This window comes from Oncorhynchus keta, unplaced genomic scaffold (genome assembly GCF_023373465.1).
Source record: "Oncorhynchus keta strain PuntledgeMale-10-30-2019 unplaced genomic scaffold, Oket_V2 Un_scaffold_9243_pilon_pilon, whole genome shotgun sequence".
In the NCBI taxonomy this organism is placed as follows: domain Eukaryota; kingdom Metazoa; phylum Chordata; class Actinopteri; order Salmoniformes; family Salmonidae; genus Oncorhynchus; species Oncorhynchus keta.
In genome coordinates, this window is record NW_026291013.1 from 99,622 (window position 1) to 124,039 (window position 24,418).

The 24,418-nt window shown below is 45.1% G+C and overlaps 1 protein-coding gene across 5 annotated transcripts in view; it reads right to left on the reverse strand.

Moving 5' to 3' along the window:
• The window catches only part of LOC127929624 (fibronectin type III and SPRY domain-containing protein 2), a 35,631-nt gene that overhangs the window by 4,200 nt on the left and 7,013 nt on the right, over positions 1-24,418 (reverse strand). For all 5 annotated transcript variants that reach the window (XR_008135581.1, XR_008135580.1, XM_052517652.1 and 2 more), the window contains exons 5-13: positions 21,703-21,936; positions 21,187-21,209; positions 19,718-19,839; positions 15,185-15,352; positions 13,493-13,627; positions 9,998-10,148; positions 8,862-8,995; positions 6,580-6,712; positions 5,590-5,766 (exon numbers count right to left, since the gene is read on the reverse strand). Coding sequence is in view for 3 of the 5 variants with exons in the window: in XM_052517652.1 (XP_052373612.1) it covers positions 5,590-5,766; positions 6,580-6,712; positions 8,862-8,995; positions 9,998-10,148; positions 13,493-13,627; positions 15,185-15,352; positions 19,718-19,839; positions 21,187-21,209; positions 21,703-21,936 (1,277 nt within the window). In the remaining 2 variants the exon portion in view is untranslated. The remainder of the gene's footprint in view (positions 1-5,589; positions 5,767-6,579; positions 6,713-8,861; positions 8,996-9,997; positions 10,149-13,492; positions 13,628-15,184; positions 15,353-19,717; positions 19,840-21,186; positions 21,210-21,702; positions 21,937-24,418) is intronic.

Consider the following 24,418-nt stretch of genomic DNA (forward strand, 5'->3'; position numbering starts at 1 on the left):
TAAACTAACAGCACCATGGGGAGACAGTATGTACATCCTCAACCCAACACGGTATCTTAAACTAACAGCACCATGGGGAGACAGTATGTACATCCTCAACCCAACACGGTATCTTAAACTAACAGTACCATGGGGAGACCGTATGTACATCCTCAACCCAACACGGTATCTTAAACTAACAGTACCATGGGGAGACAGTACATCCTCAACCCAACACGGTATCTTAAACTAACAGCACCATGGGGAGACAGTACATCCTCAACCCAACATGGTATCTTAAACTAACAGCACCATGGGGAGACAGTATGTACATCCTCAACCCAACACGGTATCTTAAACTAACAGTACCATGGGGAGACAGTATGTACATCCTCAACCCAACACGGTATCTTAAACTAACAGCACCATGGGGAGACAGTACATCCTCAACCCAACACGGTATCTTAAACTAACAGTACCGTGGGGAGACAGTACATCCTCAACCCAACACGGTATCTTAAACTAACAGCACCATGGGGAGACAGTACATCCTCAACCCAACATGGTATCTTAAACTAACAGCACCATGGGGAGACAGTATGTACATCCTCAACCCAACACGGTATCTTAAACTAACAGTACCATGGGGAGACAGTATGTACATCCTCAACCCAACACGGTCTCTTAAACTAACAGTACCATGGGGAGACAGTACATCCTCAACCCAACACGGTATCTTAAACTAACAGTACCATGGGGAGACAGTATGTACATCCTCAACCCAACACGGTATCTTAAACTAACAGCACCATGGGGAGACAGTACATCCTCAACCCAACACTATCTTAAACTAACAGCACCATGGGGAGACAGTACATCCTCAACCCAACACGGTATCTTAAACTAACAGTACCATGGGGAGACAGTACATCCTCAACCCAACACGGTATCTTAAACTAACAGTACCATGGGGAGACAGTATGTACATCCTCAACCCAACACGGTATCTTAAACTAACAGCACCATGGGGAGACAGTATGTACATCCTCAACCCAACACGGTATCTTAAACTAACAGCACCATGGGGAGACAGTATGTACATCCTCAACCCAACACGGTATCTTAAACTAACAGTACCATGGGGAGACAGTACATCCTCAACCCAACACGGTATCTTAAACTAACAGCACCATGGGGAGAGAGTACATCCTCAACCCAACACGGTATCTTAAATTAACAGCACCATGGGGAGACAGTACATCCTCAACCCAACACGGTATCTTCAACTAACGGTACCATGGGGAGACCGTGTTGGGTTGAGTATGTACATCCTCTCCCCATGGTGCTGTTAGTTTAAGATACCGTGTTGGGCAGTGAGGATGTACATACTAACAGTACCATGGGGAGACAGTATGTACATCCTCAACCCAACACGGTATCTTAAACTAACAGCACCATGGGGAGACAGTATGTACATCCTCAACCCAACACGGTATCTTAAACTAACAGTACCATGGGGAGACAGTATGTACATCCTCAACCCAACACGGTATCTTAAACTAACAGCACCATGGGAGACAGTATGTACATCCTCAACCCAACATGGTATCTTAAACTAACAGTACCATGGGGAGACAGTACATCCTCAACCCAACACGGTATCTTAAACTAACAGTACCATGGGGAGACAGTATGTACATCCTCAACCCAACACGGTATCTTAAACTAACAGTACCATGGGGAGACAGTACATCCTCAACCCAACACGGTATCTTAAACTAACAGTACCATGGGGAGACAGTATGTACACCCTCAACCCAACACGGTATCTTAAACTAACAGTACCATGGGGAGACAGTATGTACATCCTCAACCCAACACGGTATCTTAAACTAACAGCACCATGGGGAGACAGTATGTACATCCTCAACCCAACACGGTATCTTAAACTAACAGCACCATGGGGAGACAGTATGTACATCCTCAACCCAACACGGTATCTTAAACTAACAGCACCATGGGGAGACAGTATGTACACCCTCAACCCAACACGGTATCTTAAACTAACAGTACCATGGGGAGACAGTATGTACATCCTCAACCCAACACGGTATCTTAAACTAACAGCACCATGGGGAGACAGTACATCCTCAACCCAACACTATCTTAAACTAACAGTACCATGGGGAGACAGTATGTACATCCTCAACCCAACACGGTATCTTAAACTAACAGCACCATGGGGAGACAGTACATCCTCAACCCAACACGGTATCTTAAACTAACAGTACCATGGGGAGACAGTACATCCTCAACCCAACACGGTATCTTAAACTAACAGTACCATGGGGAGACAGTATGTACATCCTCAACCCAACACGGTATCTTAAACTAACAGCACCATGGGGAGACAGTATGTACATCCTCAACCCAACACTATCTTAAACTAACAGTACCATGGGGAGACAGTATGTACATCCTCAACCCAACACGGTATCTTAAACTAACAGCACCATGGGGAGACAGTACATCCTCAACCCAACACGGTATCTTAAACTAACAGTACCATGGGGAGACAGTATGTACATCCTCAACCCAAAACTGTCACTGGGCCAAATAAAACCCTTTTACTGCCAAAGAGAGGATTAGCAGGGGATATGAGAAGTGTGTATTGTCAGGTTCTGCGTAGGCAGTAGGTGCTCTCTCTCTCTCTCCTCTCTCTCACACACACTTTGAGGTGGTGGTGTTTCATGTTGAGATGTCTCAGTGAATGATCTCCTAGTAAAGTGACAGTTCCACAGTCCTGTTTAGTGCCAGGAATAGTAGAGTTGCTATGGCAACAGCAGCTATAAGGTAACAACGGTATTCTATGGGCTTTTTCACAGGAATAAAAAAACAACTTGACTTGTCACTTCTGCCTCAGAAAAGGTTTAGGAGGCGAAATGTGAGAAAGAAGCGAGCCAAGCGCTTCAGGAAGGGGAGAGATATATTTTAACGACCAAAAATCTCCTTGGCTGGCCTACTTTTCAGACCATGTGTGGGAATGGTGGACCCTCTGGGAAGCCATGCAGTGGTAGTGGTGAGTCAGCTGAATTTAAAACACAGCCAGTAGTCAGCCCTCTAGAACAGTGTTTACCAACTCCCAGTCTGTCTAGTAGTCAGCCCTCTAGAACAGTGTTTACCAACTCCCAGTCTGTCCAGGAGTCAGCCCTCTAGAACAGTGTTTACCAACTCCCAGTCTGTCCAGTAGTCAGCCCTCTAGAACAGTGTTTACCAACTCCGTCTGTCCAGTAGTCAGCCCTCTAGAACAGTGTTTACCAACTCCCAGTCTGTCCAGGAGTCAGACCTCTAGAACAGTGTTTACCAACTCCCAGTCTGTCCGGTAGTCAGCCCTCTAGAACAGTGTTTACCAACTCCCAGTCTGTCCAGGAGTCAGCCCTCTAGAACAGTGTTTACCAACTCCCAGTCTGTCCAGTAGTCAGCCCTCTAGAACAGTGTTTACCAACTCCCAGTCTGTCCAGTAGTCAGCCCTCTAGAACAGTGTTTACCAACTCCCAGTCTGTCCAGTAGTCAGCCCTCTAGAACAGTGTTTACCAACTCCCAGTCTGTCCAGGAGCCAGCCCTCTAGAACAGTGCTTTACCAACTCCCAGTCTGTCCAGGAGTCAGCCCTCTAGAACAGTGTTTACCAACTCCCAGTCTGTCTAGTAGTCAGCCCTCTAGAACAGTGTTTACCAACTCCGTCTGTCCAGTAGTCAGCCCTCTAGAACAGTGTTTACCAACTCCCAGTCTGTCCAGGAGTCAGACCTCTAGAACAGTGTTTACCAACTCCCAGTCTGTCCAGTAGTCAGCCCTCTAGAACAGTGTTTACCAACTCCCAGTCTGTCTAGTAGTCAGCATCTAGAACAGTGTTTTACCAACTCCCAGTCTGTCTAGTAGTCAGCCCTCTAGAACAGTGTTTTACCAACTCCCAGTCTGTCCAGTAGTCAGCCCTCTAGAATAGTGATTACCAACTCTCAGTCTGTCCAGGAGTCAGCTGAAAGGCCCTGTTTGAGGACTCAAAATGTTCTCTTTTTCTTGTTGTGATTGTAGTGTGTTGGGGGCCTCAGTCTGTGCAGGAGTCAGCCCTCTAGAACAGTGTTCCAGAACTTGTTGTGATTGTAGTGTGTTGGGGGCCTCAGTCTGTCCAGGAGTCAGCCCTCTAGAACAGTGTTCCAGAACTTGTTGTGATTGTAGTGTGTTGGGGGCCTCAGTCTGTCCAGGAGTCAGCCCTCTAGAACAGTGTTCCAGAACTTGTTGTGATTGTAGTGTGTTGGGGGCCTCAGTCTGTGCAGACTTGTGTTTCAAACCAGAACTCACACGGCGGATTCAACTATCAACTCTTCTCCTCTGGGTCTTTCAGATGGGATTGTGTGGGGCTAAAACAAATAATCGTAAAACTGACCATCCTACCGATCCTCGACTTCGGCGATGTCATTTACAAAATAGCCTCCAACACTCTACTCAGCAAATTGGATGCAGTCTATCACAGTGCCATCCGTTTTGTCACCAAAGCCCCATATACTACCCACCACTGCGACCTGTATGCTCTCGTTGGCTGGCCCTCGCTTCATATTCGTCGCCAAACCCATTAGCTCCAGGTCATCTATAAGTCTTTGCTGGGTAAAGCCCCGCCTTATCTCAGCTCACTAGTCACCATAGCAGCACCCACCCGTAGCACACGCTCCAGCAGGTATATCTCTCTGATCATCCCCAAAGCCAACTCTTCCTTTGGCCGCCTTTCCTTACAGTTCTCTGCTGTCAATGACTGGAACAAATTTAAAAAATCACTGAAGCTGGAGACTCATATCTCCCTCTCTAACTTTAAGCACCAGCTGTCAGATCAGCTTACAGATCATTGCACCTGTAAATATCCCATCTGTAAATAGCCCACCCAACAACCTCATCCCCATATTGTTTTATTGGTCCTTTGCACCCCAGTATCTCTACACATTCTGCACATCTGTCACTCCAGTGTTTAATTGCTAAATTGTAATTACTTCGCCTCTACGACCTATTGTATTGCCTTACCTCCCTACTCTTACCTCATTTGCACACACTGTATATAGACTTTTCTATTGTGTTATTGACTGTAAGTTTGTTTATTCCATGTGTAACTCTGTGTTGTTGTTTGTATCGCACTGCTTTGCTTTATCTTGGCCAGGTCTCAGTTGTGAATGAGAACTTGTTCTCAACTGGCCTACCTGGTTAAATAAAGGTGAAATAAATTTATACAAATTACAACAGGTTGAGAATCGCTTGTGTAACCTATCAAAGCAGTCCGTTACCGGGAGGGAGGACAGGTTGGTTCCTTCCCGGTAACAGTTAGTGATAGCTAGGTTAGAGGGATAGGTTAGCGTTAGGGATTCTCACCTGGACAGGTTGAGTTTAGGGTTGAACAGGGATGTGGACATTAAGCTGGGGTTAGGGACCATGCACCAGGATGTGTTGGCTCCTCCCAGGTAATAATTTGTGATAGGTTAGGGGTTAAAGGTTAGGGTTTCTCACCTGGAGGGAGCGAGGACATGTCTCATGCACCAGGATGTATTTTGTGATAGCTTAGGGTTTCTCACCTGGATGGGGTGAGGACATGTCTCATGCACCAGGATGTATTTGTTCCTCCCAGGTAGGAGTTTCTCTGAGTATCTTCATAGGCCACTCCAATCCTGTACTCTGTGTCCTCGTCCAGTTCCACCTCCCAGTAATGTCTGCCTCTCACAGGGATCAGGTCCCCTAACACAGCTACACACCTGGACCAAACACACACGCACACAATACACACTATCAGAGGGAGGAGACACAGCTACACACCTGGACCAAACACACACGCATACAATACACACTATCAGAGGGAGGAGACACAGCTACACACCTGGACCAAACACACACGCATACAATACACACTATCAGAGGGAGGAGACACAGCTACACACCTGGACCAAACACACACACATACAATACACACTATCAGAGGGAGGAGACACTCCTACACACCTGGACCAAACACACACACTATCAGAGGGAGGAGACACAGCTACACACCTGGACCAAACACACACGCATACAATATACACTATCAGAGGGAGGAGACACCTACACAGCTACACACCTGGACCAAACACACACGCATACAATATACACTATCAGAGGGAGGAGACACAGCTACACACCTGGACCAAACACACACGCATACAATACACACTATCAGAGGGAGGAGACACAGCTACACACCTGGACCAAACACACACGCATACAATACACACTATCAGAGGGAGGAGACACTCCTACACACAACTACACACAACACAAATCTACACACAACTACACATTCACACTCCTACACACAACACAAATCTACACACACCTACACATTCACACTCCTACACACAACTACACACAGCCCAAATCTACACACACACAGTACACACACCACACTATCACGGGATGAGTACACTCACATTTTCAGATGTTTCATTTTGAAAGCTACAGTAAATCTCCATGTCATTAACAGATCTCTATTAGCTGAGGTGTTCAGCAGGTGTAAACCTGGTTGGTTTGTCTACCTGGCGAAGGTGTTGTCGTTGAAGGTCATGGCGGAGAGCGGGAGCTCCTCGTCTCCGTAGAACATGGAGAAGCCGTCCTCAGAGATGGACAGACAGGGGTGGGCTGTGTCCTGCAGCAGGTGGAAGATGGTTCCTACACACACAGTAACAACCTCACTGTCTGGCCTTGACAACTATAAAACACACAGTAACAACCTCACTGTCTGGCCTTGACAACTATAAAACACACAGTAACAACCTCACTGTCTGGCCTTGACAACTATAAAACACACAGTAACAACCTCACTGTCTGGCTTTGACAACTATAAAACACACAGTAACAACCTCACTGTCTGGCCTTGACAACTATAAAACACACAGTAACAACCTCACTGTCTGGCCTTGACAACTATAAAACACACAGTAACAACCTCACTGTCTGGCCGTGACAACTATAAAACACACAGTAACAACCTCACTGTCTGGCTTTGACAACTATAAAACACACAGTAACAACCTCACTGTCTGGTCTTGACAACTATAAAACACACAGTAACAACCTCGCTGTCTGGTCTTGACAACTATAAAACACACAGTAACAACCTCACTGCCTGGCTTTGACAACTATAAAACACACAGTAACTATAAAGGTGAGACAGAATAATATTTGACAGTAAAACACTGAACTAAACATACTACAGTATCAGGACATGGGGGTCTCTCCTCTCACCTGTAGTAGAGACAGTAAAACACTGAACTAAACATACTACAGTATCAGGACATGGTCTCTCCTCTCACCTGTATTAGAGACAGTAAAACACTGAAATAAACATACTACAGTATCAGGACATGGTCTCTCCTCTCACCTGTCGTAGAGACAGTAAAACACTGAAATAAACATACTACAGTATCAGGACATGGTCTCTCCTCTCACCTGTAGTAGAGACAGTAAAACACTGAACTAAACATACTACAGTATCAGGACATGGTCTCTCCTCTCACCTGTCGTAGAGACAGTAAAACACTGAAATAAACATACTACAGTATCAGGACATGGTCTCTCCTCTCACCTGTAGTAGAGACAGTAAAACACTGAACTAAACATACTACAGTATCAGGACATGGTCTCTCCTCTCACCTGTAGTAGAGACAGTAAAACACTGAACTAAACATACTACAGTATCAGGACATGGTCTCTCCTCTCACCTGTAGTAGAGACAGTAAAACACTGAACTAAACATACTACAGTATCAGGACATGGTCTCTCCTCTCACCTGTAGTAGAGACAGTAAAACACTGAACTAAACATACTACAGTATCAGGACATGGTCTCTCCTCTCACCTGTATTAGAGACAGTAAAACACTGAAATAAACATACTACAGTATCAGGACATGGTCTCTCCTCTCACCTGTCGTAGAGACAGTAAAACACTGAAATAAACATACTACAGTATCAGGACATGGTCTCTCCTCTCACCTGTAGTAGAGACAGTAAAACACTGAACTAAACATACTACAGTATCAGGACATGGTCTCTCCTCTCACCTGTCGTAGAGACAGTAAAACACTGAAATAAACATACTACAGTATCAGGACATGGTCTCTCCTCTCACCTGTAGTAGAGACAGTAAAACACTGAACTAAACATACTACAGTATCAGGACATGGTCTCTCCTCTCACCTGTAGTAGAGACAGTAAAACACTGAACTAAACATACTACAGTATCAGGACATGGTCTCTCCTCTCACCTGTAGTAGAGACAGTAAAACACTGAACTAAACATACTACAGTATCAGGACATGGTCTCTCCTCTCACCTGTAGTAGAGACAGTAAAACACTGAACTAAACATACTACAGTATCAGGACATGGTCTCTCCTCTCACCTGTAGTAGAGACAGTAAAACACTGAACTAAACATACTACAGTATCAGGACATGGGGGTCTCTCCTCTCACCTGTAGTAGAGACAGTAAAACACTGACCTAAACATACTACAGTATCAGGACATGGTCTCTCCTCTCACCTGTAGTAGAGACAATAAAACACTGAACTAAACATACTACAGTATCAGGACATGGGGGTCTCTCCTCTCACCTGTAGTAGAGACAGTAAAACACTGAACTAAACATACTACAGTATCAGGACATGGTCTCTCCTCTCACCTGTAGTAGAGACAATAAAACACTGAACTAAACATACTACAGTATCAGGACATGGTCTCTCCTCTCACCTGTAGTAGAGACAATAAAACACTGAACTAAACATACTACAGTATCAGGACATGGGGGTCTCTCCTCTCACCTGTAGTAGAGACAGTAAAAGCCTGGCTCCTGTCACTGGGTCCTCCAATGTTGACAGCTCTGACGTAGATGAGGTACTGTCTTCCTGACTCCAGCTGGATCAGACTCTCACAGGTAGGAACAGCCACGATGGACCTGCAGGGAGAACCAATCACATGACAGACCTGCAGGGAGAACCAATCACATTACAGACTCTCACAGGTAGGAACAGCCACGATGGACCTGCAGGGAGAACCAATCACATTACAGACCTGCAGGGAGAACCAATCACATTACAGACCTGCAGGGAGAAACAATCACATTACAGACTCTCACAGGTAGGAACAGCCACGATGGACCTGCAGGGAGAACCAATCACATTACAGACTCTCACAGGTAGGAACAGCCACGATGGACCTGCAGGGAGAACCAATCACATTACAGACCTGCAGGGAGAACCAATCACATTACAGACTCTCACAGGTAGGAACAGCCACGATGGACCTGCAGGGAGAACCAATCACATTACAGACCTGCAGGGAGAACCAATCACATTACAGACTCTCACAGGTAGGAACAGCCACGATGGACCTGCAGGGAGAACCAATCACATTACAGACTCTCACAGGTAGGAACAGCCACGATGGACCTGCAGGGAGAACCAATCACATTACAGACTCTCACAGGTAGGAACAGCCACGATGGACCTGCAGGGAGAACCAATCACATTACAGACCTGCAGGGAGAACCAATCACATTACAGACCTGCAGAGAGAGCCAATGGGGAGTAGAATTGATGTAAACTTTTTTTCAGTTTAGTCAATATAGGAAGTGAATTCAAATTAGCATTTTATGTTGAAACTTCTGTGTATGTGTGAGTGTGTATGTGTGTCGGGGGTGTGAGTGTGTATGTGTGTGGGGGTGTGAGAGTGCATGTGTGTGGGGGTGTGAGAGTGCATGGGTGTGGGGGTGTGAGAGTGCATGTGTGTGGGGGTGTGAGAGTGCATGTGGGGGGTGTGAGAGTGTATGTGTGTGGGGGTGTGAGAGTGCATGTGTGTGGGGGTGTGAGTGTGTGTGGGGGTGTGAGAGTGCATGTGTGTGAGGGTGTGAGAGTGCATGTGTGTGGGGGTGTGAGTGTGTATGTGCGTTAATTCTTACTCAGTGACCCCACTCTGTCCATCAGTGCCTGTCTCAATCAGCTCTACGGTGTAGGAGTCGACTGGGTTGGTGTTTCCTGACTCCCAGCGAATCAGAGCGGCTTCCGGACAACTGCTACACTCCCTCTGTCTGATGACTGGTGGAGATGGGACTGGAGGGGGGGGAGAAGAGAGAGAGGGAGATACAGGGGGATTAAAGAGGTAGGGAGAGAGAGAGATACAGGGGGATTAAAGAGGTAGGGAGAGAGAGAGAGGGGGATTAAAGAGGTGAGAGAGAGAGATGCAGGGGGATTAAAGAGGTGAGAGAGAGAGAGATGCAGGGGGATTAAAGAGGTGAGAGAGATACAGGGGGAATAAAGAGGTGAGAGAGAGAGAGATGCAGGGGGATTAAAGAGGTAGGGAGAGAGAGAGATGCAGGGGGATTAAAGAGGTAGGGAGAGAGAGAGATGCAGGGGGATTAAAGAGGTAGGGAGAGAGAGAGAGATGCAGGGGGATTAAAGAGGTAGGGAGAGAGAGAGAGGGGGATTAAAGAGGTAGGGAGAGAGAGAGATGCAGGGGGATTAAAGAGGTAGGGAGAGAGAGAGATGCAGGGCGATTAAAGAGGTAGGAAGGGAGAGAGGGAGATACAGGGGGATTAAAGAGGTAGGAAGAGAGAGAGAGGGAGATACAGGGGGATTAAAGAGGTAGGGAGAGAGAGAGATACAGGGGGATTAAAGAGGTAGGGAGAGAGAGAGAGAGAGAGAGAGGGGGATTAAAGAGGTGAGAGAGAGAGATGCAGGGGGATTAAAGAGGTGAGAGAGAGAGAGATGCAGGGGGATTAAAGAGGTGAGAGAGAGAGATACAGGGGGAATAAAGAGGTGAGAGAGAGAGAGATGCAGGGGGATTAAAGAGGTAGGGAGAGAGAGAGAGGGGGATTAAAGAGGTAGGGAGAGAGAGAGAGATGCAGGGGGATTAAAGAGGTAGGGAGAGAGGGGGATTAAAGAGGTAGGGAGAGAGAGAGATGCAGGGGGATTAAAGAGGTAGGAAGGGAGAGAGAGAGGGAGATACAGGGGGATTAAAGAGGTAGGGAGGGAGAGAGAGAGAGAGATACAGGGGGATTAAAGAGGTAGGGAGAGAGAGAGAGGGAGATACAGGGGGATTAAAGAGGTAGGGAGAGAGAGAGAGGGAGATACAGGGGGATTAAAGAGGTAGGGAGAGAGAGAGAGAGAGATACAGGGGGATTAAAGAGGTAGGGAGAGAGAGAGAGGGAGATACAGGGGGATTAAAGAGGTAGGAAGGGAGAGAGAGAGAGAGAGAGAGAGATACAGGGGGATTAAAGAGGTGAGAGAGAGAGAGAGAGATACAGGGGGATTAAAGAGGTAGGGAGATACAGGGGGATTAAAGAGGTAGGGAGGGAGAGAGGGAGGGAGATACAGGGGGATTAAAGAGGTAGGGAGGGAGAGAGAGAGGGAGATACAGGGCGATTAAAGAGGTGAGAGAGAGAGAGAGAGAGATACAGGGGGATTAAAGAGGTAGGGAGGGAGAGAGAGAGAGATACAGGGGGATTAAAGAGGTAGGGAGAGAGAGAGAGAGGGAGATACAGGGGGATTAAAGAGGTAGGGAGAGAGAGAGAGAGAGAGAGGGAGATACATGGGGATTAAAGAGGTAGGGAGAGAGAGAGAGGGAGATACAGGGGGATTAAAGAGGTAGGGAGGGAGAGAGAGAGAGAGATACAGGGGGATTAAAGAGGTAGGGAGGGAGAGAGAGGGAGATACAGGGTGATTAAAGAGGTAGGAAGGGAGAGAGAGAGGGAGATACAGGGGGATTAAAGAGGTAGGGAGGTAGATAGAGAGAGAGATACAGGGGGATTAAAGAGGTAGGGAGAGGGAGAGAGAGAGAGAGAGAGAGAGAGAGAGAGGGAGATACAGGGGGATTAAAGAGGTAGGGAGAGAGAGAGAGAGAGAGAGAGAGATACAGGGGGATTAAAGAGGTAGGGAGAGAGAGAGAGAGAGAGAGAGAGAGAGAGAGAGAGAGAGAGAGGGAGATACAGGGCGATTAAAGAGGTAGGGAGAGAGAGAGAGAGAGAGATACAGGGGGATTAAAGAGGTAGGGAGAGAGAGAGAGGGAGATACAGGGGGATTAAAGAGGTAGGGAGGGAGAGAGAGAGAGAGAGAGATACAGGGGGATTAAAGAGGTAGGGAGAGAGAGAGAGGGAGATACAGGGGGATTAAAGAGGTAGGAAGGGAGAGAGAGAGGGAGATACAGGGGGATCAAAGAGGTAGGAAGGGAGAGAGAGAGAGAGAGATACACAGGGGGATTAAAGAGGTAGGGAGAGAGAGAGAGGGAGATACAGGGGGATTAAAGAGGTAGGGAGAGAGAGAGAGAGGGAGATACAGGGGGATTAAAGAGGTAGGGAGAGAGAGAGAGAGATACACAGGGGGATTAAAGAGGTAGGGAGAGAGAGAGAGGGAGATACAGGGGGATTAAAGAGGTAGGGAGAGAGAGAGAGGGAGATACAGGGGGATTAAAGAGGTAGGGAGAGAGAGAGAGAGAGGGGGATTAAAGAGGTAGGGAGAGAGAGAGAGAGAGAGAGAGGGAGATACAGGGCGATTAAAGAGGTAGGGAGAGGGAGAGGGAGAGAGGGAGATACAGGGGGATTAAAGAGGTAGGGAGGGAGAGAGAGAGAGAGAGAGAGATACAGGGGGATTAAAGAGGTAGGGAGGGAGAGAGAGAGGGAGATACAGGGGGATTAAAGAGGTAGGAAGGGAGAGAGAGAGAGGGGGATTAAAGAGGTAGGGAGAGAGAGAGAGAGAGAGAGAGAGGGAGATACAGGGGGATTAAAGAGGTAGGGAGAGAGAGAGAGAGAGAGGGGGATTAAAGAGGTAGGGAGAGAGAGAGAGAGAGGGAGATACAGGGGGATTAAAGAGGTAGGGAGAGAGAGAGAGAGAGGGAGATACAGGGGGATTAAAGAGGTAGGAAGAGAGAGAGAGAGAGAGGGGGATTAAATAGGTAGGGAGAGAGAGAGAGAGAGAGAGGGGGATTAAAGAGGTAGGGAGAGAGAGAGAGGGAGATACAGGGGGATTAAAGAGGTAGGGAGAGAGAGAGAGAGAGGGAGATACAGGGGATTAAAGAGGTAGGAAGAGAGAGAGAGAGAGAGAGAGAGAGAGAGGGGGATTAAAGAGGTAGGGAGAGAGAGAGAGAGAGAGAGAGGGGATTAAAGAGGTAGGGAGAGAGAGAGGGAGATACAGGGGGATTAAAGAGGTAGGGAGAGAGAGAGGGAGATACAGGGGGATTAAAGAGGTAGGAAGAGAGAGAGAGAGAGAGAGATACAGGGGGATTAAAGAGGTAGGGAGAGAGAGAGGGAGATACAGGGGGATTAAAGAGGTAGGGAGAGAGAGAGAGAGAGAGAGAGGGGGATTAAAGAGGTGAGAGGTGTCTTCCACTGACACATTCCTATTGAAAGCCACTGTTATTCAGTTTGAAAGTGGTGTTCCCTGTAACAGGTCCAGGGTTTTACCTGTCACGTAGACAGCCTTCTCACTGGCAGGGCTGATGCCTGTCGTATTGGTAGCTGTGACCCAGAACTCATACTGCACGTTAGGCAGCAGCTCTCCTACACTACAGTGGGTTTCCTTTACCTTCACATTAGACACTGAGGAGGAGAGAAACTCACTTCAATCATTTACAACATTACAACAATACATTATAAAGCCTTATTAAAGCCTTATACCTGTTGGTTTTAAGTAAAGTAACCATAGTCTCCCTCATAGGGGAATAGTTGATTCAATTAGATTAAATTTACCCTCTTAGAGAGAGATTGCACATTCCAAATAGTACACCCAATATATTATCTCTGTGTTGGTCCATAATGTCATGCAATATTCAACTGGAATGTCTGTCTTTGTTCTGAATCTATATTCATATTCTATGTTCTGATTCTATGTTCTGAATCTATATTCATATTCTATGTTATGTTCTGAATCTATATTCATAATCTATGTTATGTTCTGAATCTATATTCATATTCTATGTCCTGATTCTATGTTCTGATTCTACATTCTACATTCTGATTCTCTGTCCTGATTCTACATTCTGATTCTACGTTCTGATTCTCTGTCCTGATTCTACATTCTGATTCTACATTCTGATTCTACGTTCTAATTCTACATTCTGATTCTACGTTCTGATTCTCTGTCCTGATTCTACATTCTGATTCTCTGTCCTGATTCTACATTCTAATTCTACATTCTGATTCTATGTTCTGATTCTACATTCTGATTCTACGTTCTGATTCTCTGTCCTGATTCTACATTCTGATTCTATGTTCTGACTCTACATTCTGATTCTACATTCTGATTCTACATTCTGATTCAATGTCCTGATTCTAAGTTCAGATTCTCTGTCCTGATTCTACATTCTGATTCTATGTTCTGATTCTGCATTCTGATTCTACATTCTGATTCTACATTCTGATTCTCTGTCCTGATTCTACGTTCTGATTCTACATTCTGATTCTACATTCTGATTCTCTGTCCTGATTCTATGTTCTGATTCTACATTCTAATTCTGTTCTGATTCTGTTCTGATTCTACATTCTGATTCTACGTTCAGATTCTCTGTCCTGATTCTACATTCTGATTCTACATTCTGATTCTACGTTCAGATTCTCTGTCCTGATTCTACATTCTGATTCTACGTTCTGATTCTACGTTCTGATTCTCTGTCCTGATTCTAAGTTCAGATTCTACGTTCTGATTCTACATTCTGATTCTACATTCTGATTCTACATTCTGATTCTACGTTCTGATTCTCTGTCCTGATTCTACATTCTGATTCTACGTTCTGATTCTACGTTCTGATTCTCTGTCCTGATTCTAAGTTCAGATTCTCTGTCCTGATTCTACGTTCAGATTCTCTGTCCTGATTCTACATTCTGATTCTACATTCTGATTCTATGTTCTGATTCTACATTCTGATTCTACGTTCTGATTCTCTGTCCTGATTCTACATTCTGATTCTACGTTCTGATTCTCTGTCCTGATTCTACATTCTGATTCTATGTTCTGATTCTACATTCTGATTCTACGTTCTGATTCTACATTCTGATTCTACATTCTGATTCTATGTTCTGATTCTCTGTCCTGATTCTACATCCTGATTCTACATCCTGATTCTAAGTTGTACTGGTGGTGGTTGTACTAGTAGCTACCGTCAGGCCCCTTGGTGCTGTCGACAGCCGGCGTGTCCTCCAGGACAGGTCTGTAGTAGAGCTCGTAGTATTCCACAGAGTCGTCTGAGAACAGGCTCCAGCACACACGCAGAGACGTCCTCGTGGCCGAGTTAGACACCTGGGGGTTGATGACCGGGGCAGATGGGGCTGGAATGAACCATGATGGTGACATTACAGAGAGAGAGGAAAAGCTTTATGTGAATTAGTTTGTACTGCATTGATGGTTTATTTTCCTCCACAGAGGTTTATTTCATGGTCTTGACACTTTTTCTAAGTGACTGTGACATAAAACTACGTCTCTATTTCATTGATTGCCACTCTGCCTCTCCCCCACAGACACTTTTAAACACAAAGACTTTATGATGACTATTTTATTACAGGATTTTTAAACATTTTGAAACTTCTCTCAAATGTGTGTCCTTCCGTGGAATCAGAGTTTCTGAGAAACAAAACAAAGCTGTCTGAGGTGAGTCACCAAGTGAATCAAAGATAGACACACGTCACAGACCGGTTCTAATGACACCCTACTGTAGTGCAGTACCTTGGACTAGATCCTTAAGGGCCCTGGTCAACAGTATATAGGGAACAGGGCCCTGGTCAACACTATATAGGGAACAGGGCCCTGGTCAACAGTATATAGGGAACAGGGCCCTGGTCAACAGTATATAGGGAACAGGGTCCTGGTCAACAGTATATAGGGAACAGGGCCCTGGTCAACAGTATATAGGGAACAGGGCCCTGGTCAACAGTATATAGGGAACAGGGCCCTGGTCAACACTATATAGGGAACAGGGCCCTGGTCAACAGTATATAGGGAACAGGGCCCTGGTCAACAGTATATAGGGAACAGGGCCCTGGTCAACAGTATATAGGGAACAGGGCCCTGGTCAACAGTATATAGGGAACAGGGCCCTGGTCAACAGTATATAGGGAACAGGGCCCTGGTCAACAGTATATAGGGAACAGGGCCCTGGTCAACAGTATATAGGGAACAGGGCCCTGGTCAACACTATATAGGAAACAGGGCCCTGGTCAACACTATATAGGGAACAGGGCCCTGGTCAACAGTATATAGGGAACAGGGCCCTGGTCAACAGTATATAGGGAACAGGGCCCTGGTCAACACTATATAGGAAACAGGGCCCTGGTCAACAGTATATAGGGAACAGGGCCCTGGTCAACAGTATATAGGGAACAGGGCCCTGGTCAACACTATATAGGGAATAGGGCCCTGGTCAACACTATATAGGGAATAGGGCCCTGGTCAACAGTATATAGGGAACAGGGCCCTGGTCAACACTATATAGGGAACAGGGCCCTGGTCAACAGTATATAGGGAACAGGGCCCTGGTCAACAGTATATAGGGAACAGGGCCCTGGTCAACAGTATATAGGGAACAGGGCCCTGGTCAACACTATATAGGGAATAGGGCCCTGGTCAACACTATATAGGGAACAGGGCCCTGGTCAACACTATATAGGGAACAGGGCCCTGGTCAACACTATATAGGGAACAGGGCCCTGGTCAACAGTATATAGGGAACAGGGCCCTGGTCAACACTATATAGGGAACAGGGCCCTGGTCAACACTATATAGGGAACAGGGCCCTGGTCAACACTATATAGGAAACAGGGCCCTGGTCAACAGTATATAGGGAACAGGGCCCTGGTCAACAGTATATAGGGAACAGGGCCCTGGTCAACACTATATAGGGAACAGGGCCCTGGTCAACACTATATAGGGAACAGGGCCCTGGTCAACACTATATAGGGAACAGGGCCCTGGTCAACACTATATAGGGAACAGGGCCCTGGTCAACAGTATATAGGGAACAGGGCCCTGGTCAACACTATATAGGGAACAGGACCCTGGTCAACAGTATATAGGGAACAGGGCCCTGGTCAACAGTATATAGGGAACAGGGCCCTGGTCAACAGTATATAGGGAACAGGGCCCTGGTCAACACTATATAGGGAACAGGGCCCTGGTCAACACTATATAGGGAACAGGACCCTGGTCAACAGTATATAGGGAACAGGGCCCTGGTCAACAGTATATAGGGAACAGGGCCCTGGTCAACAGTATATAGGGAACAGGGCCCTGGTCAACAGTATATAGGGAACAGGGCCCTGGTCACAGTATATAGGAACAGTATATAGGGGAACAGGGCCCTGGTCAACACTATATAGGGAACAGGGCCCTGGTCAACAGTATATAGGGAACAGGGCCCTGGTCAACACTATATAGGGAACAGGGCCCTGGTCAACACTATATAGGGAACAGGGCCCTGGTCAACACTATATAGGGAACAGGGCTCTGGTCAACAGTATATAGGGAACAGGGCCCTGGTCAACACTATATAGGGAACAGGGCCCTGGTCAACAATATATAGGGAACAGGGCCCTGGTCAACACTATATAGGGAACAGGGCTCTGGTCAACAGTATATAATCTCTCTTCAAGACAGACTGACGTCACAGTCAGCCTCTACAATCATTAACTACAGAAGCAGCATGAAGATTGTCTGTATTCCCTATGTGGTGCACTGCTTTTGACAAATAGGCTCTGGTCCAACGTAGTGTTCTATATGGGGAATCGGGTACCATTTGGGACACATTCATTGACTCAGTCAAACTTCAGCAGAATGAAAGCATCACTCAAAAGTGCCTGACTCGTCACTCCAGTGGCCCAATGTAATTAAATACTCAGAGAAATGAAATCACTTTTGCATCAAAGTCATTTGTTTCTAAGCAACCAAACTCCCCTAGCGAACCTCTGTTTATCTAAAAGGTAGAGTTTGGAGACTGGAAGGATTTCTCTGGGGCTCTGCTCTACTCTGTTCCAAGCTCATACTCTTGGTCTAAAATCAGGGATGGGCAACTTTGATGGGGGTGGGGGCCACACAAAAAAATCTGAACTCATCAATGGGGGGCCTGCAGTGGCTCGCGGGTCTGCGTATCCACATCCATACCCCCACCTTGCCAGAAAAACATTTTAGCGGCCCCCCTCTTGACAACGGAGAGAAAACGTTTTAGAGTAAAGTTCCTGTAAATCGACATATTTTGGCACGAGGCGTAGAGAACATTTTGCTGTTTTAAAACAAGAATGTGGTAAATCTACACATTTTGCCATGGGGCGGGGAGAACATTTTGCTGTTTTAAAACAAGAATGTGGTAAATCTACACATTTTGCCATGGGGCGGGGAGAACATTTTGCTGTTTTAAAACAAGAATGCGGTAAATCTACACATTTTGCCATGGGGCAGGGAGAAGACATTTCATGCAATTCTACTCATATTGCCATCGAGCGAAGAGAAACATTTGCAGTTTTACACCTTATTTCCTGCAATTCTAGATATTTTGGCATAGGATGGAGAGAAATGTTTGAGTCCCCCACCCAAAATATAAAACAATTATGTTTTTTATTTTAGACTTTGTAAATTGACCAGTTGCCCATCCATGGCCTAAATCTAATTGCATTGAAAAAAGTATATATAATAATAATATTTAACCTTTATTTAACGAGGAAAGTCAGTTAAGAACTAATTCTTATTTACAATGACGGCCTACCCCGGCCAAACCCGGGCGACACTGACACCCGGGCGACACCGATTGTGCGCCGCCCTATGGGACTCCCAATCACGACCGCAAGTTTGTTTATAAGAGGCCAAAAATCATGGGATGGAAATGTCTGTACATTACATGTACTACGTTATTCTGAATAAACCAGTTTTAAGAATAGAATTATGTGATCAGAGGGGGATGTAAAAAACGAAAATAAAAATGTTGTGACGAATGGATGGATGGATGGATGGATGGATGGATGAATGGACGGATGAATGGACGGATGAATGGACGGATGGATGGACGGACGAATGGACGGACGAATGGACGGACGAATGGACGGACGAATGGATGGACGAATGGACGGACGAATGGACGGACGGATGGATGGACGGATGGATGGACGGATGGATGGACGGATGGATGGATGGATGAATGGACGGATGAATGGACGGATGAATGGACGGATGAATGGACGGATGAATGAATGGACGGACGAATGGACGGATGAATGGACGGATGAATGAATGGACGGATGAATGGACGGATGAATGGACGGATGAATGGACGGATGAATGGACGGATGGATGAATGAATGAATGAATGAATGGATGGATGGATGGATGGATGGATGGATGGATGGATGGATGGATGAATGGACGGATGAATGGATGGATGGATGGATGGATGGATGAATGGATGGATGGATGGATGGATGGATGGATGGATGGCAGTGGAGACTGCTGAGGGGAGGACGGCTCTTAATAACGTCTGGAACGAAGAGAATGGAATAGAAACCATGTGTTTGATACCATTCCACCAATTCCTCTCCAGTCATTACCACGAGCCTGTCCCCCCCCAATTAAGATGCCACCAACCTCCTGTGGTGGATGGATGAATGGATGGGTGGGTGGGTGTATGGAAGGATGGGTTGATTAATTGATCAGACCTGGTACGATGTTGATGGAGTCCATCATGGTCTTGACTTCTGACAGGTCAGCGAGGGGCATGTCAAACTCCAGAGGGGTCACCAGCGTCAGGTCAGGCTTCTCCTTCGCAAATTCCTCAATTCTGATTAGGAAAACAAAACATCAATCAGCAAAAACCTTGATTCTGAATGGACAAAACGCACCCAAGTCAGCAAACTCCTTGATTGTGATTGGACAAACAAAACACCTGTCAGCAAACTTCTCCATTCTGATTGGACAAACAGACCTGTATTCAGTGAGGTGAAACGTTCAGAACGTTGCATATAGAAATGGAATGAATAGAGCTGACAAGATGCCCAATTCTACACCACGAAAAATCATACCTGTTCTACAAAATTGTTTTCTATCCGAAAGTTTTGTAACGTCGCAACCTTCTGAACAGAGCCCACCTAAAACGACACTGAAATGCACAATGGATGTAGCATCATGCGTCATCATGCTATTCAAAACATAAGCTATGTCAACAAACCCTATTCAACATCAAACACATTCATTATACTGCTTAGTTTAAATTAGTTTGAATTAGTTGGCTAATTAGGATCGGAAGCTATTTTGGTTTCAGAATGAGCGTTGACGACAAACATAACCTGATATATTATCCTCATGAAACACTCCTAATCAGGCTGTTACACGGTTCACAGCAAATCACACGATTACACTGTTATTAACCAGACTCACTACCATGCAGTTGTAAACAAACACTTATCATAGATTTGTTATAGCCTGGTCCCAGATATCTGTGTGCCTTGCCAACTCCTATGGTCATGGTCAAGCAACAAGATAACACAAATGGATCAAGCGTGTTGGCAAGAGAACCAACAGATCTGGAACCAGGATAAAATGGATCTGGAACCAGGATGAAATGGATCTGGAACCAGGATAAAATGGATCTGGAACCAGACTGAAATGGATCTGGAACCAGGATAAAATGGATCTGGAACCAGGCTGAAATGGATCTGGAACCAGGATAAAATGGATCTGGAACCAGGATAAAATGGATCTGGAACCAGGCTGAAATGGATCTGGAACCAGGATAAAATGGATCTGGAACCAGGATAAAATGGATCTGGAACCAGGATAAAATTGATCTGGAACCAGGCTGAAATTGATCTAGAACCAGGATAAAATGGATCTGGAACCAAGATAAAATGGATCTGGAACCAGGATAAAATGGATCTGGAACCAGGCTGAAATGGATCTAGAACCAGGATAAAAATGGATCTAGAACCAGGCTGAAATGGATCTAGAACCAGGATAAAATGGATCTAGAACCAGGCTAAAATGGATCTGGAACCAGGCTAGTTCGGTTATACTCTCAGGCCAGCAATGTTAATCTCCTTAACAGTATAGTATAGTATAGTATAGTACAGTATAGTATAGTTCTGTTGTATTCGCAGGCAGAAGTGTTACTCTCCTTTAAATACTTTACCTCTTCATGGTGGGCATAACAGCCTGTCAAGGGAAAGTTCACAACATCAAAAGTCAACTCCTCCAGCGGTCATTAACATTTTAAGGTTCATAAAACCTTTAACTGGCAGATTAAAACATCACAAAGACCACAGTTTATTAGGTACACCACACCACCCCGCTCACGTTGCCGTGGCTTCCTATATAAAGCAGGCAGACAGGCATTGAGGCATTCAGTTACTGTTCGATTGAACGTTAGAATGGGCTAAACGAGTGACCGAAGCACATTTTAACGTGGTATGATCGTCATTGCCAGGTGCGCCGGTTCCAGTATCTCAGGAACGGCCTCCTGGGCTTTTCACTCCCGACAGTGTCTCGGGTTTACCCAGAATGGTGTGACAAACAAAAAACACAACTCAGAGCAAAACAAACTTATCATAAACTTTTAAACGTTTCAAAGTTATTTAAAGTTATAAAGCTAAATTCAATGATTTAATCTTGAATAAGTCACTGTGACGACCGACCCACTACAACAGACCTGTAGAAAGAGTCGTTTGTCCTCGGTGCGGTACAGTTCCTGGGCGGTCTCAATCAGGTCCTTGGATGCGTCCAGGGTGCGTCCGCAGCCCAGCAGCTGAGTGTACAAGGCCTCCAACTTCCTCTTCTTCTCCTCCCCCAGCGCAGCGGCTCGCTCGTCGTAACGATGGGACAACGTCTGTAGAACATCATTGCAGTGCTGCTCCAGGTGTTGCTCCTGACGACCAAAATTCTCCTGAAAGACATGAAACACTTCATTAAGCGATGATCAGGGGCTCCCAAACGGGGTTGGCTCACAGATCCATGGTTGAAAACCCGTGGATGTGTCTTTGTTATGTGTGTACTGTGGTTGCTGTGTCAGTAATAGTGGTTGTTGTGTCAGTAATTGTGGTTGTTGTGTCAGTAATAATGGTTGTTGTGTCAGTAATAGTGGTTGTTGTGTCAGTAATAGTGGTTGTTGTGTCAGTAATAGTGGTTGTTGTGTCAGTGATAGTGGTTGTTGTGTCAGTAATAGTGGTTGTTGTGTCAGTAATAGTGGTTGTGTCAGTAATAGTGGTTGTTGTGTCAGTAGTAGTGGTTGTTGTAATAATGGTTGTGTCAGTAATAGTGGATGTTGTGTGTGATAGTGGTTGTTGTGTCAGTAATAATGGTTGTGTCAGTAATAGTGGTTGTTGTGTCAGTAATAGTGGTTGTTGTGTCAGTAATAGTGGTTGTTGTGTCAGTAATAATGGTTGTGTCAGTAATAGTGGTTGTTGTGTCAGTAATAGTGGTTGTTGTGTCAGTAATAGTGGTTGTGTCAGTAATAGTGGTTGTTGTGTCAGTAGTAGTGGTTGTTGTGATAGTGGTTGTGTCAGTAATAATGGTTGTTGTGTCAGTAATAGTGGTTGTTGTGTCAGTAATAGTGGTTGTTGTGTCAGTAGTAGTGGTTGTTGTGATAGTGGTTGTGTCAGTAATAATGGTTGTTGTGTCAGTGATAGTGGTTGTTGTGTCAGTGATAGTGGTTGTTGTGTCAGTAATAGTGGTTGTTGTGATAGTGGTTGTGTCAGTAATAGTGGTTGTTGTGTCAGTAATAGTGGTTGTTGTGATAGTGGTTGTGTCAGTAATAGTGGTTGTTGTGTCAGTGATAGTGGTTGTTGTGTCAGTAATAGTGGTTGTTGTGTCAGTAATAGTGGTTGTTGTGTCAGTAATAGTGGTTGTTGTGATAGTGGTTGTGTCAGTAATAGTGGTTGTTGTGTCAGTAATAATGGTTGTTGTGTCAGTAATAATGGTTGTTGTGTCAGTAGTAGTGGTTGTTGTGATAGTGGTTGTGTCAGTAATAATGGTTGTGTCAGGAATAGTGGTTGTTGTGTCAGTAATAATGGTTGTGTCAGTAATAGTGGTTGTTGTGTCAGTAATAATGGTTGTGTCAGTAATAGTGGTTGTTGTGTCAGTAATAGTGGTTGTTGTGTCAGTGGTTGTGTCAGTAATACTGGTTGTTGTGTCAGTAATAGTGGTTGTTGTGTCAGTAGTAGTGGTTGTTGTGATAGTGGTTGTGTCAGTAATAATGGTTGTTGTGTCAGTGATAGTGGTTGTGTCAGTAATAATGGTTGTTGTGTCAGTAATAGTGGTTGTTGTGATAGTGGTTGTTGTGGTGTGGTTGTTGTGATAGTGGTTGTGTCAGTAATAATGGTTGTTGTGTCAGTGATAGTGGTTGTATCAGTAATAGTGGTTGTTGTGTCAGTAATAGTGGTTGTTGTGTCAGTGATAGTGGTTGTTGTGTCAGTAATAATGGTTGTTGTGTCAGTAATAGTGGTTGTTGTGTCAGTAGTAGTGGTTGTTGTGATAGTGGTTGTGTCAGTAATAATGGTTGTTGTGTCAGTAATAGTGGTTGTGTCAGTAATAGTGGTTGTTGTGTCAGTAGTAGTGGTTGTTGTGATAGTGGTTGTGTCAGTAATAATGGTTGTTGTGTCAGTGATAGTGGTTGTTGTGTCAGTAATAGTGGTTGTGTCAGTGATAGTGGTTGTTGTGTCAGTAATAGTGGTTGTTGTGTCAGTAGTAGTGGTTGTTGTGATAGTGGTTGTGTCAGTAATAGTGGTTGTTGTGTCAGTAGTAGTGGTTGTTGTGTCAGTAGTAGTGGTTGTTGTGATAGTGGTTGTGTCAGTAATAATGGTTGTGTCAGTAATAGTGGTTGTTGTGTCAGTAATAATGGTTGTGTCAGTAATTACATTTACATTTAAGTCATTTAGCAGACGCTCTTATCCAGAGCGACTTACAAATTATAGTGGTTGTTGTGTCAGTAATAATGGTTGTGTCAGTAATAGTGGTTGTTGTGTCAGTAATAATGGTTGTGTCAGTAATAGTGGTTGTTGTGTCAGTAATAGTGGTTGTTGTGTCAGTAATAGTGGTTGTTGTGTCAGTAATAGTGGTTGTTGTGTCAGTAATAATGGTTGTTGTGTCAGTAATAATGGTTGTTGTGATAGTGGTTGTTGTGTCAGTAATAGTGGTTGTTGTGTCAGTAATAGTGGTTGTGTCAGTAATAGTAGTTGTTGTGTCAGTAATAGTGGTTGTTGTGTCAGTAATAATGGTTGTGTTAGTAATAGTAGTTGTTGTGTCAGTAATAATGGTTGTGTTAGTAATAGTGGTTGTTGTGTCAGTAATAATGGTTGTGTCAGTAATAGTGGTTGTTGTGTCAGTAATAGTGGTTGTTGTGTCAGTAATAATGGTTGTGTTAGTAATAG